This window comes from Trifolium pratense, linkage group LG4 (genome assembly GCF_020283565.1).
Source record: "Trifolium pratense cultivar HEN17-A07 linkage group LG4, ARS_RC_1.1, whole genome shotgun sequence".
In the NCBI taxonomy this organism is placed as follows: Eukaryota; Viridiplantae; Streptophyta; class Magnoliopsida; order Fabales; family Fabaceae; genus Trifolium; species Trifolium pratense.
The window spans coordinates 81,605-100,365 of record NC_060062.1 but is presented as its reverse complement, the minus strand read 5'-3'; the positions used below and the strand labels follow the sequence as shown (position 1 = coordinate 100,365).

General features: G+C 31.3%; 3 protein-coding genes across 3 annotated transcripts; 1 reads left to right on the top strand and 2 right to left on the bottom strand.

The window, feature by feature from the left end:
• The first annotated feature begins 3,042 nt into the window (after nucleotides 1-3,042).
• Nucleotides 3,043-8,792, top strand: LOC123921188 (DEAD-box ATP-dependent RNA helicase 32). The gene is made up of 8 exons (XM_045973621.1): nucleotides 3,043-3,589; nucleotides 4,385-4,660; nucleotides 5,343-5,666; nucleotides 6,047-6,238; nucleotides 6,356-6,511; nucleotides 6,653-7,074; nucleotides 7,321-7,478; nucleotides 8,088-8,792. Exons 1-8 carry the CDS (start codon nucleotides 3,221-3,223, stop codon nucleotides 8,408-8,410), a joined length of 2,220 nt encoding a protein of 739 aa, XP_045829577.1. The 5' UTR covers nucleotides 3,043-3,220; the 3' UTR covers nucleotides 8,411-8,792.
• Nucleotides 8,793-10,188: 1,396 nt separating this feature from the next.
• Nucleotides 10,189-10,845, bottom strand: LOC123919581. Its single transcript, XM_045971532.1, has 3 exons — nucleotides 10,778-10,845; nucleotides 10,558-10,642; nucleotides 10,189-10,454 (listed from the first exon to the last, which is right to left on the bottom strand). The coding sequence occupies exons 2-3, from the start codon at nucleotides 10,627-10,629 to the stop codon at nucleotides 10,194-10,196; spliced, it is 333 nt and encodes a 110-aa protein (XP_045827488.1). The 5' UTR covers nucleotides 10,630-10,642; nucleotides 10,778-10,845; the 3' UTR covers nucleotides 10,189-10,193.
• Nucleotides 10,846-13,786: 2,941 nt separating this feature from the next.
• Nucleotides 13,787-18,377, bottom strand: LOC123920486 (CCR4-NOT transcription complex subunit 9-like). The gene is made up of 9 exons (XM_045972750.1): nucleotides 18,201-18,377; nucleotides 17,382-17,453; nucleotides 16,062-16,151; nucleotides 15,852-15,894; nucleotides 14,826-14,932; nucleotides 14,490-14,585; nucleotides 14,166-14,356; nucleotides 14,017-14,086; nucleotides 13,787-13,883 (listed from the first exon to the last, which is right to left on the bottom strand). Exons 1-9 carry the CDS (start codon nucleotides 18,375-18,377, stop codon nucleotides 13,815-13,817), a joined length of 915 nt encoding a protein of 304 aa, XP_045828706.1. The 3' UTR covers nucleotides 13,787-13,814.
• Between the last annotated feature and the right edge of the window lie 384 nt (nucleotides 18,378-18,761).

The window sequence follows — 18,761 nt, the reverse complement described above, 5'->3', positions numbered from 1 at the left end:
CCTCAACACGCAATGACTTTAGTATAACAGTTCAGTCTCTCATCACCGATCCTAGTAAAACCTTCGTGACAAATAATATAGGGTCCACTTTTTCATACAAAGATGCTTATGACTGATCTTCATAAACGCTTTATTACATATACTCATGTTATGTTATGACAGTATGCCCTCTGTAAATAAATAGATCATAGTATTAAAAAATATTTAATTTTATGGTGCTGACAATTTATCAATCTCCAGGCATATATGCAATCTTTTGTTTATTCAATAGATTAGATTTTCTTTAAAATTTAAATCAATATTGTTGAAATCTAGTTAAATTATTGGAGTAGTCATCTTTAATGGTTTGTTTGGATGAGAAAAGAAAGTGAAAGGAAATAATATGAAAGGAAAGAATGTGAGTTGAAAGTAAGTGAAAAGTGAAATGATATTTTAGTTGTTTGGTATGAGTGAAAGTGAGAAGAAAATGAAATATAAATATTTATTAAATGATATAAATGTCCTTTGTATTAAAAATTGATTTTTTGGCTGTATGATATTTTTGGAACAACATGTGAGAGAATAGTCTAGTCTTTTTGGAACAACAGGCGTGGGACCCATGTCTGGAGAACAAATGAGAACGTGCAGGATAAAAAATAAAAAATAAAACTTATATGCATTTCTTTAGATGCAGTTTTTCCAGTTTCTCTCGTAAAAAGGTAGTTATTTATATTTTTTAATTAAAAAAAGAAAAATAAAATTATTTTTAAATAAAAATAATTTTCCCTCATGTATCTAGCACAGTAAGAACTGTGTACATCAAACTGGACATAAGTTTGGTCCAAAATATATGCTTCATAAGTGAGGGTGTTTTAGTGATTTTGTCATAATAGATGCCCATAACAAGTTTTCTTCGCAACATTGAGCGGAAAGTTTTTAGGTGTGCGACTCACCAAAATAAAACTTTCTTTCTTCTCTGACATGGATACCAAACGATGGAAGCACGTTTCCCAACAAACTTTCAATCCTTCCACTTTCCTTCCTTTTCACTTTCCTTTGAAACAAACAATACCTAATTATTTGTTGTTGTAGTCTCTTGATAAATCATTGAATGATGAGTCACATTTACAACAACGAATGTTAACTCGAGTAAACTCGTATATATACTCGCTATGACGAGTTTAATTACTAGCACATGGTTTTCTTTTTTTAAAAAAAAAAAAATTAAAAGAAACTCTTTTTTTTTCTTTATAAGAAAGGGTCTTGTTAACATGTGCATATAAGGCACATGATAAAGTATCTTAATATAGAAATTTAACATTTAATGATATAAGACATTTAATGCTTGAAAAGTTAAAAATGCACAAATTCTAAAATATAATTTCTATTTTTACTACCTTAACATATGTCATATATGCACATGTTAACATTCTCCTATAAGAAATTGTTTTTTTAGAAACTTTGCATTAGACCTTCAAGAATATGTATCTAGTTGCGACTTTCTTACTCCCACTCAAACATTAGTCCTGTTTTTTTTTTTTTTTTAGTTTTAATTGACAGTTGGAATCAGTATGTTTCCATGTTTAGAGTTTAGGGTTGTCTAGTTTAGGGTAATTGAAATCCTTGGTGCTTGTAGTAATCCAACTTTTTCTCTGATAATAATATCTAAGCATATTTCCTTTGGCAAAGACTAATACCACTAGAAGATCTTGCAACCTCCACTCCAAAAAATACTTTAATGGTGTGTTTTGTACTGCGAAGAAAGTGAGAAGAGATAATTAGGTGAGAGAGAGAGTGAAGAAGAGAGAAATAGATGAGAAATATAATAAAATTTAATTAATGTATTGATTGATTGGTATAACAGAAGTATGAGATAGAGAGAGATGTGTATGCTTAATTTTTTAAAAGAAATATTCTTTTGTGGACCTATATATGACCAAGAAATAAAATTTGGTCTCAACCAACCAAAATTTGACAACACATAAAAAGCAATTAAAAAATAATAAAAAGTAAGATGTTTTTCACATACCATTGTTTTCATCTCTCATAATGACAACAAAACCTAGGTAAGACACAAATTAAACCAAAATAAGTTCTTGTTCAAAAAAAACCAAAACAAGTTAGTTTCGCCCAAACTTTGAATCAAAGAGGCAAATTTGATCTCCTTCTCCGTCCAGGAAGTTCGCCACCACCGGTTAACGTGATCTGAATGGGCGTTGCTAGAGGAGAGTTCAAGATTAGCTACCAAACTAACAACCTCCGTCGGCGACCAACAAGGTAGACGTCGTCGCGTCGTGCACATCACATTCTCATATCAAGACAAAGAGCATTTTCGCCGAGGTGGAAGGAACAAGGTTTGTCATCGGAAAATATGTTTGATGATGGTTGTGGCTGGTGGTGGGTGTGGTTGCAATATGTTTTGTTTCGTTTGTTGATGACAAAGTTTCGAATTCACGTATATATTTATTTATTTATTTATGAGGTGTCAAATTTTTGTTGGTTCTGACCAAAAGTGAGTTTAATCACTGACCATTTAAGTGTTTCTCCTTTTAAAAGACAATACTACCTTGCAAAAGAAAGGATAAAAAAATATGCCCCCCCCCCCCCCAGCTAAATGAGTCTTTATTTTTTGGTAAATTCTATCATGTGAATAAATGGGATGTTCGAAATTCGAATTTATACATTTACATTATAACACAAGTGTCCCTATAAATGAGTCGAGCGGAGCAAACAAAATTATAAAGACCGTACAAAATTTCACATGTGACATAATATCTAAATAAATAGTTTAACAAAAAATCTCAATTTTACCATAAACTAATCCATAAACATCTTAGTTTTAAACAAAAAATCTCAATTTTAAATAAACTAACCCATAAAAATCTCAACTTTACTCTAAACTAACTCCTAAAAATACTAAAAATTTTGACCAAAATACAAACATGCTCAAGACCTAACAATCCTGTGCAGTTGTTTGTACCCATTTCTTTTGTGTCCCCATTTCCTTTGATAAAATGGGCCTTTTGTACCAAATAAAAAATAATGGCCCAGTGTTTTCAATTCATCTTGGCCCATTATAACAAACAATCTTCGTTCTCATTTTCATTCACGAAAGAATCTTTTTCAAACTCTGCCGCAAAACGAAACCTAAACGACGCCGTTTCTCTTCATCTTCAACCTCCAGCTTCCTCTTCACTGCTGCAACTCTCTCTCTCTCTCTCTCTCTCTCTCTCGCAGAACAATGAGGAGACCTAAATCAAAGGAATTTCGTAAGCAACAACGACTTTCAGAAGAAGATGAAATTAACCTCTTGAATTCATGGATTCAAGCTCAAAAACCAGACTCCGGTACGAACCCAATGTCTCTAAAACCTCTCCCCAAAAACTCCCCCGTCGGTCGTCTCGGCGACAATACTTTCTCTCGCTACGCCGGCGTTGTACGGTTTGAACAGTTGCCATTGTCGAAGAAGACCAAAGACGCATTGCGAGCTTCGAAGTTCGTTTCCATGACTGATATTCAAAGAGCTTCTCTTCCTCATTCATTATGTGGTCGTGATGTTCTTGGCGCCGCCAAAACTGGTTCTGGAAAAACACTTGCTTTCATTATCCCTGTGAGTGCTTTGATAACTATATTAGGGTTAGGGTTATGTTTTCATTGCTTTGGAAATTTGAATGATTATGGTGAAAGTTTGCTAAAGTTGATTATCTGTGTTTTTTTAGTTAATCACTATTTTAGTATTTTGCTACTAGAAATTGTTTGGGTTGATTAATTTAGTCTCTAAGTTGATTGAAAGTGTTCAATTTTAGATTAGGGATTTAGTTGTTGTCACTTGGCAAGTTTGAAAGATTAATCCGTAAACCAACAATTAAGTCTCTTAAAGTATAGCTTTCTTTCTTACTTAGTCCCTAAAGTATATAAAGTTAATATGTGCTCCTTAAACTAGTATTTAAACTATATGAAATTCATGAAGTTAGTGTCTAAACTATATGAAATTTAGTCAAATTAGTCTCTGTTGCTATATATTGTCAAGAGATACTAGGGATTCGAGAGGTGGGTTTTATATAGTTAAGAACTTACTTCACGGATTTCATATAGTTTAAGTACTAGTATTTATTATTTAGGTCTTGCTAATAATGACACTTGTTAAGTAACTAAAAAGGGAAATAAAAGAAGATTTTTCTATTGAAAAAACCAAAATTTGAACTTTTAAGATATTGAATACACAACGTCAAAGAGAGTATTTCTACATTTGGTTTCTTAATAAGTGATGCATGATGTACTAAATTAATGGTTTTCTCAAGATTAAATTAGACACTTGTACAAGTTTGAGACCAAAGTGATGATTTTTATTTTTTTTTTTATGTTAAATTTTATTCGATTTGTGGGGATTTTTTTTAAATGATAGGTGTTGGAGAAATTGTATAGAGAGAAATGGGATGTTGAAGCTGGGGTTGGGAGCATCATCATATCACCTACAAGAGAATTAGCTGCTCAGATATTTGATGTGTTGACGTCTGTTGGGAAGAACCACGGTTTTAGTGCTGGCCTCCTCATTGGTGGTCGTAAGGAAGTTGCGATTGAGAAAGAAAGTGTTAACAAGCTCAATGTATTGATCTGCACACCCGGTCGCCTTCTACAACACATGGATGAAACTCCCTACTTTGACTGTTCAGAGATGAAGGTCCATATAATCTGTGTTTACTATTTGGAATACATGAAATGAGAATAACAATAATTTCATCTTCTCAAACTTGGCTTCCAAATTTCTTTTAACGCACATTGTCTGCCATGTTGCCTGCCTTAATAACTGTCATATTCTGTTTTGCTTTTTTCTATTAGCTTACTAGGTGATTTAGTAACTGTGGTTGAGACAGTATATATGTGGCTAGATTTTTATGTGGTTGAGCTCTTTTCAAGAATAACATACTAAGGGCTAATTGGGATAGCTTTTAACTTATATAGAGTTATAGGAGATTCTCAATAAAGCAAGTTTATGGTTCTTCCTTTAGTTTCTTCCTTTAAAAGTAAAGTCCTTACAAACGTATAGGAGTTTGTGAATTGAAGAAGTGAAAGGAGAGAGTTTCAAGTTAATGTCAGCTTATACAAAAAACTATTGGTTTAAAAAACTCTAGATATGCCCAACTTTATAAAAAAAAAACTTGTAGATAATCTTTTCAATTTTTTTTAACAAGTATTTGTTATGAAGTTTATCAAAAATGGCTCTAATCTTAACTTCCAAAGTAAGTAGTTTGTTGTTCTTCTTAAATGATGATTTTTTTAATGGTCTTGTTAAATGAACCTTGATCACAGATATTTATGTTTTGCAAAAATAGCTGACGACTGAGTGGACTTCTTGGATACAGGTGTTGGTACTAGATGAGGCTGATCGTATTCTTGATAGTGGATTCAAGAGGGAACTAAATGCAATCATCTCACAATTACCAAAGCGCAGACAAACCATGCTGTTCTCGGCAACTCAAACAAAGTCGGTTCAAGATCTCGCAAGATTAAGTTTGAAGGACCCGGAGTATCTAAGTGTGCACGAAGAGTCTATAACTGCCACTCCTACTCTTTTGAAGCAAATTGTGATGACTGTTCCCTTGGATCAAAAGTTAGATATGTTATGGAGTTTCATAAAGACGCATTTACAGTCAAGAACACTTGTCTTTCTATCTAGCTGTAAACAGGTAATTCCATTTCTCTGTCCTTTATCAAGGACATTTTTTACTTGATTGAATCACATGTTCATGAAAATAGGTCAAATTATTTTAAAAAGCAAACCGCAAAAATGTAAAATTAAGAAATCAACCAAACAGTCCCTTAGTTTGCATTTGTCAAACTTTTGTTCTGGGTTTTAACCTGTGCTCATTGTGATTATTGTAATTGGAATGCTTTTAAAGGATTTGCTGGACGGATTGTTGATTATTATTATGACTTGTAAACAGCGAAAAATTATTGTGATTTGAAAAGATTTCATGTTCATGTCTGTTTTTTTGGGTGCTAATTTCCACTTTTGAGCTCAAATATCTTCCATATCACATTAAACATCCACATCTCTGTTTAATAGGTAAAATACGTGTTTGAGGCATTTAAGAAACTTCACCCTGGTATACCGTTGAAATGCCTTCATGGGAGGATGAAGCAGGAAAAAAGAATGGCAATATATTCCGAGTTCTGTGAGAAGCGCTCAGTTCTCTTTTCAACTGATGTGGCCGCAAGAGGCCTTGATTTTAATAAGGCAGTCGACTGGGTTGTTCAGGTGATTCTCTTCTTGCTTCTTGTCTAGAGCAAGTCTTAAGTCTTTAAGGTGGGGGTATTGGAAGATGAAAGTTTGTTATTATGGTTAGAATCTAACTTTTCTCTTACATTCCTGTAGGTAGATTGTCCTGAGAATGTAGCATCTTACATACACCGAGTTGGCCGCACTGCTCGTTATAAATCTGATGGAAAGTCAGTTTTATTCCTATTGCCTTCAGAAACTCAGATGCTTGAAAAATTAAAAGCAGCAAAGGTTCCAGTGCATTTGACCAAGGTAAATTTTCTCTGCAAATGCATTTGAACAACAAGGTGTCAGATTTAAGGATGTCATTTTCTTATATGGCTTGGTGTCTGTCTGTCTGTCTTATGTTTTGTCTGGCATTTGCTTACCATTCTTTATTTGCTGGTTATTCAGCCTAGGAAAGAACTACTACAACCAGTGTCCAGTTTGTTAGCATCTTTACTGGTCAAGTACCCAGAACTTCAGCTGCGTGCCCAAAGGGCATTTGTCACATACTTGAGGTCCATCCATCTCCAAAAGGATAAAGAGATCTTTGATGTTTTGAAACTTCCTATTGATGAGTATTCAGCATCATTAGGTCTTCCAATGACCCCCAAAATCCGTTTTCTAAACCGGAATATTAAATCCAAAGCCGTGTCAACAAAATCAAGTTTAGTTGAACCAGAGGTTCGAAATAAGGAAAATGTCTTGGAAGGTTCTAGAGGAAAGCCAGCCACAGTTGTTTTCAAAGATGAGGAAACTGAAAACGATCTTCTTCATGCGGCTGATACCTCAAATGAAGGCAACATGACGTCAACTGAAATTGGAGAATTAGTGTATGTCCCTATTTATACATGAGTTCAGTAGTATAGTGAAAAAAGTTTAGACAACTTATTTGACTATGTTGCTTTGGTATTTTATAATTTCAAATGGGGCAGACAAGTCTTCTGGTTTCACTAGTGGACTTGCCATATAAAATCTTAAGATGGCTTGTGAAAAGTTCTAAATCAGCTTTCTTTTATGAAGTAGGATTTATGATATTTCTGCTCTTTTTTCTACTGATTTAGATCTTTTATATGCAGGCCAGCAACTCGTTTATTAAAGAAGAAAAAGCTCAAGATTAACTTGCATAGACCACTGGGGAAGCGGGTTGTATTCGATGATGAAGGCAACACACTTCCTCCACTAGCCACGATTGCTGACCCACAAAGTGGCAAAGGAACATCAATACTTGATCCAGGTATGTGCAATTGAAGCAGATCTTGAACAGCAATAATAATTTTATAAAATAAAACTAAATCCTTGTCTTTTTATGTGTAAGCTATTAATTGCATTATCTATAATCTTGAAGCACGTGAATGCCAAATTTTCTCCCTTTCCAACTGTTTTTCTTTTCAGTTGATTCAAAACTTTAATATGTAACTTCGATGTTATGGTGTTTTGTTCGGGAAGTCAAATTTGACAAAGATTCAGTTATGGTAAACTAGCATCGTGGCTTCATTTCTTTCCTTAGTTTTGTAATTGTATTAAAATGATAAAAAATGTTTTAAACTTTAAATTAATGCACGAGTAAAGAATAAGGGCATTTTCCCTTGTATGCACTGATAGATAGGCAGCCATTATGGTGTATGGTAGTATGATATCACCGATCCCTTTCGTATTTGCTATTACATTGTATGTGAATTGTGATCATTGTTGAGTTCAAGTCTTCAATAACCTAATTATGGCTAGATTCCATCTGTTCACAATATTGTGTGACTCAGTTATTGTTTATATATGTGACCATTGCTTAAGCTTTCAATATATTGTTCCATTTATTTTGGCATCTCATTATCTCATATTCGTGCAGAACAAAAAGCTGAATACTATAAAAGGATGCGAGAGGATTTGAAGAAGGCAGACAAGGAAGACAAACTTGTAGAGCGACAGCGACTTAGAGAAAAAAGAATTAAGCAAAAAATGAAATGGAAGGGTGGTGACGAGGAAGAAGAGGACAGCCAAGATGATATTTCTGGGTCAGAAGGAGATGAAACAGTAAATAGACGGCATAACAAGAGTAAAATATACTTCGATAGTGACAGTGATGAGGGTGAAAGAAAACAAGCCTCGAGGGATCAATTGGCGGAGCAAGAAGCATTGGCTTTGAAGTTGTTACAATCCATGCAAGCATAGGATACCCATATACGACGTTTAAACACAACAAACATGTGAGAAATGGAGGGAAGTTTGATCTTATTAACAAACAAGGAATTTTGCAGCAATTCAATGGTAAGCAAAGTATAATATATGGTCTGGATGAGTTACTACCGGCTAGTTTTGGCTGATTATAGTTTTGATTTTTACAGTTGAGTTTTGGTTGAGGACCCTGTTCATGAATGTAACTTGGGACTCTGATGAATGTTTTTTTGGAAATTTATATTTTGGTCCAGTCCCAAAGTACTGCTATTTTTTAATGTCAAAAGCACTTCATCTATTTGGTGTGTGAAGCACATGGACACACCATTTTGAACAATATTAATTAGAGCTATTAATTATTCATTCCTTTATTCTTCAACATTTCAGATCCATTTATCGAGTTTCATCCGCATCCGCTTTGATTTTTCACTAGTTAGCTATTTTTCATCTCCTAAATAATCCGATATAGCAACAAATTATCAAATGAATCAATCTTGTGTTATTTCTTTTTATAACAATTTAGATGGTTAATATATTTTAATCAGCATGTGGTTAATTATATTCAGCATACTGTTGACTACACACACACAGTTTCACTAAAAATATCTCAGGTTCACTCTACAACACACGTGTACTAACTCATTCTAATTTCTAATCTATATAAAAAACATTTTTTTAATCGGTTAAAACCAATCTAGAGTTAACTATCACTACTTCAAACATACAATAATATTATTTTTATAATCATGTTGAAGTAGGATCAAATTTTGGCTCTTTATAAATAACCATCATTAAAATAAAAATTACTTAAATCAACTACTCCAAGTCTCCAATATTAATTTTTTAAATCCTATAAATCATTTTGGACCATAAAAAAGTAACTTAATTTACTTCACTAAAGATGCTCTTACACAACATAGTAGCACAGTACTCTATGAATAAAAAAAATGTGAATTATTTGCTTATAACTATTTTTTAAACAGCCTACTAATATCTCTCTCTTGTAGTCATATGTATGCATAGTCTATTCATAGACGACACTCCCGCGTTTTGTGCAGAAATAGGCCTGTGTGTCTACTTCTGGCCCATATATAGTATGCAATAAGACAAATAAAATGGATTTAGGTGAAGAAGATTCAAAAGATCTTGCTAAAAAGATTAATCCTCTGTACTACTATAAATAGAACTTGCCAGTGTCAGAGAAAGTAGCTTGTTTCCAACGCAAGCAATACAGATTTCAGGTTCACGCTGGTCTGGCTGAGCATGTACTACCTGACAATGTGTATGCTTTAGTCATCCATTTCAACTTTTACTAGCTGACATACTTGGCAGAGATGGAAGAGTGCAGACGAAGGTAGAAGATGAAGGTGCAAAAGGTAGATTTCACTTTCACGGACTAAAAGTAAATTTAAAATATTTATAAGGACTAAATATACAAAAAAAAAAAGAGATAATTACACTCACCTCTCCCGAGATTTATGTAAATATATTATGTGGTCGACCTATTTGTAACGACCGGCTATAAATTTGAGAAGAAGAAATGAGGCTTGAGTTTCATAATGTCAATTTCATAACTTGTCACAATATTACAAGAGAATATATAATATTATTTAATGGAATAAAATACTAATATAAAAAGTCCAATAACATAGGTCTAATTATCTAATATTCATCACCACTAGATTCAAAGCAATAACATGGGTGATCACTTCTTCTTAACACATGAAGAAGAAATAAAAAAACACTCAAACTAAAGTTTATTTATGCTAGATTATATCAACTAACGTGGGTGACTTCTACGTAAAATTTGAACTTGTAACACATTGTTGCCATCCGGAGCATTGAAAATAACCCTATCTTTGAACTTCAATTTGTTTTCTTTCACAAACTTCTTCCAGCAAGAATAAACATACTTGTCTTCATTATTTTTGGTGGACGTAATGATTGGAGACTTAAACACTTTTCCAGTAGCAATATCCAAAAGATGAATGGTAGATTCAGAGTTTGATAAACAATTTCTGGAGTATTCCCTTGGAAAATTCTATAATAAGAAAGCAACAAAAGAGTTTTATTAGTATCTACTCAAATATATATGAGCAAAATTAACATTAACGATTAGTAAAAAAAACAATTAAAATAAATACCAGAACATTTCTACCACTAGCCATTGAGGTTGTCACCGTTATTTCCCAATTGAATGAAAATTGAAATTGCATCTGAATAGAACTACTGCATATAGTTTAGATAGTGTAAAAATAATGAGGATATAGAAATAATACACACAAACATATAAATTTAAGACATCTTGGAACAAAATAATTAAGAACAAACCACATAAAAGATTATAAAAAAAAAATGAAGAACCTCAAAGAAGGGTATGGGATTGGAGACGAAGAAATGGCAATATAAGATATGGATGCAAGGAAAATAAAGATATAACAATGGTAATATATATTTCAGATTATCACCCCCTTTACCATGTATATGTATATATAGTAAAGTTGATACTAATGAAATTACCCCTTTGGCCTTTATTTCAATATAATTATGTGTCAAAAAAAATAAAATATAATTACTAATTAGCTACCTGATACTTGGCTTTGCTATACGATATTTTGTTTTGATTTGCAATATATATAATTTTCTATATTATTATTCTTTTGTCTTTATAAATATTTAAATTTATTTTTTAGTGTGTATGAATTTTTTAAAATTTTGTTAAAAATCGTAAATTTTTGTGGGAGAAATTCTTATAATATAATGAACATAAATATAAAAACTCATTAAAAAATGTGAAGAGTGCACATAAAATGCTTACAAAATCGGGACTAAAATTGTGACTTCATGTATTTTAGTAGACCAAACCTTAATGAATTTTTTTTATAAGGACTAAAACGAAACTTGATATATTTATAGGGCTCAAAAACTCATTTAACTCATACTAATATAACCACGAATTTGAGTTGTCAGATAAAATACTGCCTAATTTTTTTTGTTTAAATTAAAAGTTTCTTCAAAAACTTGTTCAAAAATAGTTTCTTAAAAATAAAAAAAGTATAATGTGATTTAATACAAACAAATACATTAATGGACTATGTTCGTAATTTTTTTTTGAATGACTTATTGTAAGTATAGATTGTTGATTATTATGTTAGCTTTTTTCATTATCAGGACTTACCCTAGAATCTCAAACTCTTTAACTCTTAGCTCAATCAGCTTAACCAGTTAAGTTATCCATCTCACCCATATTCTTAGTTGAGCTACCTAAGACTATGTTCGTCATTTATATATAAAAATAACATAGTACACTATTTGTCATTTATAATTACAAACAAACACATTTTTAATAATATTTTTTTGGAAGAAACATTTTTAATAATATTCATAGATAGGATAACTGTTTGACACTGATACATTCAAGGGTTCTTTTCTTTTAGGTTTAGCGATAACATTTTCTCTCTCAAACGGTAGCTATGTAGGCACTTCTCAATCCCTAGTTTGCACCCATACAGCCGCTGTTCAAATCCTTTATGGGTTTTCTCTTCACCTATGTATGCTAGGGATATTTCCTCTTAGTTGTGATTATGCTTTTCTCAATGGTGAAAATGTCTCAACCGCTCGTAATCTGCAGCTTGAAAACCCGTACCTACGGATAAAATCCGCCACAGGCATAAGACAAATAATTTAATGGATATTCTTGGATAAAATAAATAGATATTTTAATTAGGAAAATGCTTATGCGTACGACATATAAATTTGTCGAATCCGACGAGTGATTAATAACCATTCATTTTCTGCCTCTTAATTGGATCTTTCGTCCATTCATGCTGGTACATGGTAACGGTTGTGGTATGCATATAGCCATAATAATAAAGTAATTCTTCTTTGTTTTGAGGGAGAAAAAAATGGTTGAATATGTTTTTAATCCTTATATTTTGGCTTATAATTAAGATTAGTCCCTATGTTTTTCTTATGGTGAAAAATAATTGTACAATTTTTTCCATCATCAAAATTGGTCCTTGCCGTCTATTTTCTGCTTAGTCACGTGCCAAACGGAATGTTGATGTGACACATTGTGGGTAATATGCATGAAGTCTTAGGTTCAATTAAACCTGATTGACTCCATTTTAAATTATTATCTCCGTCTCTAAATATAAAACTCTTTTTAAGATTTTTTTTCTTGTCCCTTTTTATAAGATATCTTTCAAAAAATTAAAATTATTAATTATTTCTTTACCAATATATTTTTAATTATAGTGCATCTTTTTCTACATTTTAGAATAAATACTCTAAAGAAAACATAATGCATTATATCTTTTGATGAATAAAATTATAAAAATAATATCAATTATCAATAAATTAAATATCACAATTAACTTTTTTAATCTCCATAATTTTAACAAAGGAATCTTACATTTAGATACAGAAGTTGTAGAAAAAATGACATATTCATTGCTTTTATTGTAGTACGTATTTTACTAGCTCCTTATTTTTGTTTGAAAGAATACAATAAACATTATAAACATTATATATGTGAATTGAAAAGCTATAAGTAGTACTAATAAAAGTAGCGCTCGTGAAGATCCGACGAAATGGCATGTCGTGCCATATAGCATTGCTGTTTTAAATTGATACGTGGATGCGGGTTTAATACTACTCGTATATGCATATATCCAGACCCGTTAATAAATTAATAAAATTATTTAAAAATTTATACTTAAATATAAATTCTAGTATTTTTAACTTGTAAAAACAATAGTCATTTCATATTGTTAGATTTTCTTTTTAATCTTTTGAGACAACTTTTTTTTTTTTGGGTATAATGAGACTTCTTATTTTTCTGTCAATGCAACTTATTATATTATATTTGATAAAAATTCGATTTAGCAAATATTTATGTCTTTTAAAGAAGCTAAAAACATTTTTTTCCATCAATAAATTTTATTAAAAAAAGTCATCCATGAATATGTGTAATTATTCGTGGGTATTTCAATATCCGTGGATTACCCGTTTAGCAGATACCTGCGTGAATATGGAGAGGAAATAAATATTATATTTATCCAAATGAGCGGACATAGAAATCATACTATCCACCCTAATGGATATCCATTTACATCTCTACTACCATCTATTCTCATGTGCGACATAGGAAAAAAAATTAAAAAAATTAAAACAAAAACAATTTTGAAGAGTTTTCCGATATGAATATTCATACCGGAACATTCATCCAAAAGAAATGAAATTTGTTCAATTTGCTTTCCTAATATGAGGGTATCCTTCAGCCAAAACCCAAAAATGCCAAGGTTACTTCTGTTGTTTTACAAGAAGCACCACCACACAATTGTTGATCCTAGCTAGAGTTCCGGTACTCTAGTTTTCTTAGTTTACACCATCCAACATCTCATTTGCAATTGTTGATCCTAATATTTTCATACAATTGCTCCATCCACCTCCAAGTAGTTGGATCTTCCTGAAAACAATATCAAATAATGTAAACAAATTAAAAATGTGAATTACCTCATAAACTCATATGATAAGCATTTATATCATTAATCTGTTTATCCAAACAAATCATAATTATATTAATTATAAGAATTACTTACACGAAGGGAATTAATGAAAGCCGGGTTTGTAAACACACCCGGAAGAGAGCTTGTTAATGCAATTCCAGCCCTACTTTAATATGGAAGAATTTTTATTAAAAACTTTAAAAGCACTTAAGATTATGAAATATTGAAATTGCTCAACCAACCTGCGATTTTGAGACAAACGAGAATAACATGGAATTATAAGCTTCAAAAGCTGAGTTGAAGGTTGTCTCTCATGACTTTCCAACACCATGTCTAGAATTCGACGTACGGCAAGAAAACGGTCTGTTGTAGCACAAACATAAGCTAAACCATCATCATCCAGCAAAATCTTTTGAAGAATGAAAGTCGCAACCTGCATATATATATATATATATATACAACTTTCATTATGACATATTATATATAGTTGGTAAAAAGAAAATAGCAACTAAGTCCAATTCATATATATAATTAAACAATATATCCTGAAATAAGGGGTTACTCACATTTTTTGACAATTCGTTGCCAATTTCCATGCTGCGCAAGCATAATGGAATGATCTCAGTTGAAAGAAGAAAAAGTATAACTTCTTTGCTACTATCCTGTGAATAGTTGAGAAATATTATACTCATAATATGAGAATTATTGATACTCATAACTGTGAAACTTAAATAGATAGAATTCTTTAATATGAAAATGTTGTGTAATAAGCATGAAGTTAGAAGTTTAACATTATTAAAAAAAGTGAAACTTGAATAATATATAAGTGACGGGAGAAATAAATTTAATGTCTTTAAGATTTTAGATTAAAATTTGAAGTTCAACAAAGATGTAATTAATACCTTCACCAAGGCACCAATGACTCCGAGACTCGCAACCCTCAAATAGTGAAACTGTGGTAAGGTATTTATCATTTCAAGGAAAGGGTACACATAGTGAGGTATGCAAGCTGCAAATAAGAAAAGTAAGTGTAAATAATGGAAAAACTAATACACTTTTTTTTCCCCTCTTAAATGAGAAATATCCATGACGAAATAATACCAAACTTTTATTATATTATGTATTTGAAAAAATAAACACTAATATACATTTTAATTCAGCCACTTCTGAGTTGTCTGATCAAGATTAGAGGGTCAAGATTTTAACATTGGAATTTATAGTTAAAAGATTTAAAAGTACATCAAAATTTAGACCGTTTGATCTTAATCACACGACTCTGGAATGTGGCTGACTGCACCTAGTTCAACAAATACATCCTATTATGTAGACTTCTAGAGTAGTCTTTCACATTGATATTAAATACCAATGTAATTAATCGTCAATGCCTCCATAACATGCTCACAATAAAAACTATTATTCTAAACATGACATCGTATCTTGGGGGCTAGACTTGAAAAAAAGATCTCCAGAAAAGAGCTTCTATTGTATGAGAGCACAAAAGAGCTTCAATTCATTACGGTAACATTTGCTAATATCTCAGGACTATGCATGAGAGCAGTATTCACTAATGAAAATAATACTGAATAATCTAATGAAAATTTGAATGATGATAATATATCCAATCAATGACCATGATAATGTTCTTGATGCGTCAAAATGTTAAAAAAAAATAAAGGACTAAATTGTTACAATAAAAAGATAAAGGGTCAAAGTGTTATAATAAAATAAGATAAAGAACATGTAGTGTAATTTTGCCTTAATTAATAGTTAGGTCCAAATTTTAAGGTCGGCCATAGGCCACCAAAATTATATAAACGGGGCTGATGACATCAAGTTCTATCACTATCAAATGAACGTTTGTGAATGGCAAAGTACATAAGTGAATCGGAATTCAGAGTAATTAAAACGTATAAGAAATTTCACATTACCAGTGATGAGTGACATTCTTGTATTAGGGTGAGATGCGAGACACTATAATAAAAACATGAGAGAAAAGTGTTAGCGAAATTAAATTCATGTTTTACTTATATGAACTCATTTAATTCTAACATGATTGACTATAAGGTATTTTGGTGTATAATGAAAGTGTGCTTATGTTAAAAACAATGTCAAAACTTGTTAGGACAAACTCATTTCACCTGAAGTAGTGCAAGAACATTGCACACTCGAATTGATTGAGCGGGAGAAAGAGTTGGTGGTGAAAGATTACGATATATTGAAATTATTTCCTGAAAAGAGAAAAAAAGTTTAAACACATCGTAAGAGAGAGAAAGACTTTTCAAGTAATTTACACCCCCAACCTATCACATTCAAGAAGCAAATAATATTAGTAACATGGTAGAGTACTTTGAGAAACTTTAGAGTAAACTATTTGGAATAAGTTTTAAATTTTATCATATATCATATTCATATCATTGTCAAAAAAAAATATATCACAGTCATATACTTCTGACTCTCCCTCATAAGTCATACCCAAAAGAAACCAAAAAATCAATTAACTTCCCCCGCGATTCTGACAACGGCGATGAGAGGTTGCAACCGATACTATATATTGGTTAAAACATATTTTGGCAGACACAAGAGCTCGTGCAGATGGAGCAGACACGACGGAGGAGTGGCGGAGGAGCGATATGTTTTTGGTTACGGCAGAGGAGCGACGTGTTTTTGGTTACGGCAGAGGAACGAATTGCAGAGAAGAAGGAATGAAATTGATTTCTCTCTCTCTCTCTCTTTATTTTTTATTTTCCTTATAGGATTGTTGTTTTTCTCTTTCTACCCGCCGAACCGGTTACCGGGTAAAGTGAATTAAAAAAAGTGATGATGTGGACCGATAGAAAGCGGTGTGTCAAAAAGAGTGTGTTGATGAGTGTGACCATATTATTACTCAAAAAAATATTGTGTTTATGTTGAAAAATATATGTTTGGAAAAGTATAAACATAAATTTGAAAAACATAAATTGTTTTGTAGTTCCGTTTTTCCTGTTCTCTGTTCGTCTTGTGTAGAGACCGATTATTATATTATGATATATTTTTCCGTTCAAAAAATAGATAAATTGGTGAAAGATTTACGTGGTAGAAAAAAGCATATAAAAAGAGAGAGATAAATTCATAATCTAAACAATTTTTTTTAAAGAAGTTAATTTAGTCTACTTAAATTAATCTAAATAAATATTACAATCAAAGGAAGAAATTTGTAGAAATACTAAAGCAAAGAAAGCCAACTAACAAATATTTATTATATAAGTCTGTATTTAAATAATTGTGAGTAATTTATTCAACACTATTCAATAAAAGTTAATCACATTTGTAAGTGATGCCTACAAACTAATTTTTACTCAACTTACAGATTTCCAAGTGGCTAATATTTACTGAATGTTGGTTAAATTAGCAATATTTCTTCGAAAGCAACCTAATTATAAGAAAACCTTAATATATAATGCAAGTCACATATAGCATACCTGCAAAAGTACTGCGATAGTACCAAAAGAATTCCACAATAAAGGTGCAAGTTCATGAAATAACTCTTTCCGCTGAAATATAAGAAAATAAAAATAAATAAACAATCAAGAATTTCAATTAATCAAAAACACAACATAAAGAATGTTAATTAGAATTACAATAAAACATGGTTAAGTATAGTATAAGGGGTTAGTCTCACAATGCAATGTAACACAATTTAAACCTATGTTGATTATCCGTGGATTTTTGTGAAAAATATTAAAAATAGAAGAAAAAAAACTAAAAGATACGACAACGGTTAATTTTCCCACGGCTAGATTTGTTATTCTAGATAATAAAATACTGTGATACATGCATCACATGATAACCAAAATTTTAAAATGGAATTGATGTCGTCAATATCATTGTAGTTAATGATCTCAATCATTAAAGAAAATCAAACAATTGTGATATCGAGATCCCAATTTACCGAAGTAACAACATGAAACATCTAATTTTTATCGCACGACTTATAATGCCTAATTGTAGTGAATCCTTTCTAGGTTATTTCTCTCCCATATATCGTATCACCTTTTATGACATAACTATGACTAGAATCTCATCTTAATTCTCCAAAATACCGGAAAATTACAAAAAAACATTTGATTAAATCTAATAAAAAGGGCTAATATCACTATGCAATATATCATAGTTCAAATCTATGTTTGACATAGGAGCACATTAAATTTAATGCTAGACAACAACTCTAAGATTTTGATTACTTGTGTGTTCGAAGATGTTAAAAATAAACAAAAATTAAAAGATAGATTGATTAGAACCTTGGAGAGCACACAAATAGCATTTTCTCTGAGATTGGGATTGCTGAGTTCAATAACAAGGCGTTCCATGTACGCCGTCCAATCGATAGTGGAGCTAGATTGGGCAGAAACACAGAGAGGAGCTACAAACGATACACCGTTCGTCATTGAGAGCGATTGAGAAGGCAAATTGTCCATCAATCGGGTGTGAGTGATATGATACAATAAAAATTCGGTTTTATTAACTTTATATGGTAAAAGATACAATAAAAGATACTTGAACTCTGACCAAAATATTTTTTAATTTTTTTATATAGATTTTTTATTCTTTTTTAATTTAGGATGACCTATTTATAAAATATATTTTATATTTTTTTTGCAAATAGACGAAATTACAATAGCTATTGAAAACTCACACACAAGTGGAGGAGTCGGAGTTGAAACCGTTGAGAATAATGTCTAAATATCTTTTTGAAGATTTTAGATTTAAATATATTTTATATTTCAAATAAAATATATTAGGGTTTAAGATTAATATTCTTATTTTAAATATTTAAGATTTATTTAGAATTTATAGGAATA

Coding starts and splice junctions, on each gene's coding strand:
- LOC123921188 (XM_045973621.1), top strand. CDS start 3,221: ATGAGGAGACCTAAATCAAAGGAATTTCGTAAGCAACAACGACTTTCA. Junction 6,239..6,355: donor CAGTCGACTGGGTTGTTCAG/GTGATTCTCTTC, acceptor ACATTCCTGTAG/GTAGATTGTCCTGAGAATGT. Junction 7,479..8,087: donor AACATCAATACTTGATCCAG/GTATGTGCAATT, acceptor ATATTCGTGCAG/AACAAAAAGCTGAATACTAT.
- LOC123919581 (XM_045971532.1), bottom strand. CDS start 10,629: ATGCAATTTCAATTTTCATTCAATTGGGAAATAACGGTGACAACCTCA. Junction 10,455..10,557: donor CTAGTGGTAGAAATGTTCTG/GTATTTATTTTA, acceptor TTCTTATTATAG/AATTTTCCAAGGGAATACTC.
- LOC123920486 (XM_045972750.1), bottom strand. CDS start 18,377: ATGGACAATTTGCCTTCTCAATCGCTCTCAATGACGAACGGTGTATCG. Junction 17,454..18,200: donor CTATTTGTGTGCTCTCCAAG/GTTCTAATCAAT, acceptor CTTATATTTCAG/CGGAAAGAGTTATTTCATGA. Junction 14,933..15,851: donor AAGAATGTCACTCATCACTG/GTAATGTGAAAT, acceptor TCTTATTTGCAG/CTTGCATACCTCACTATGTG.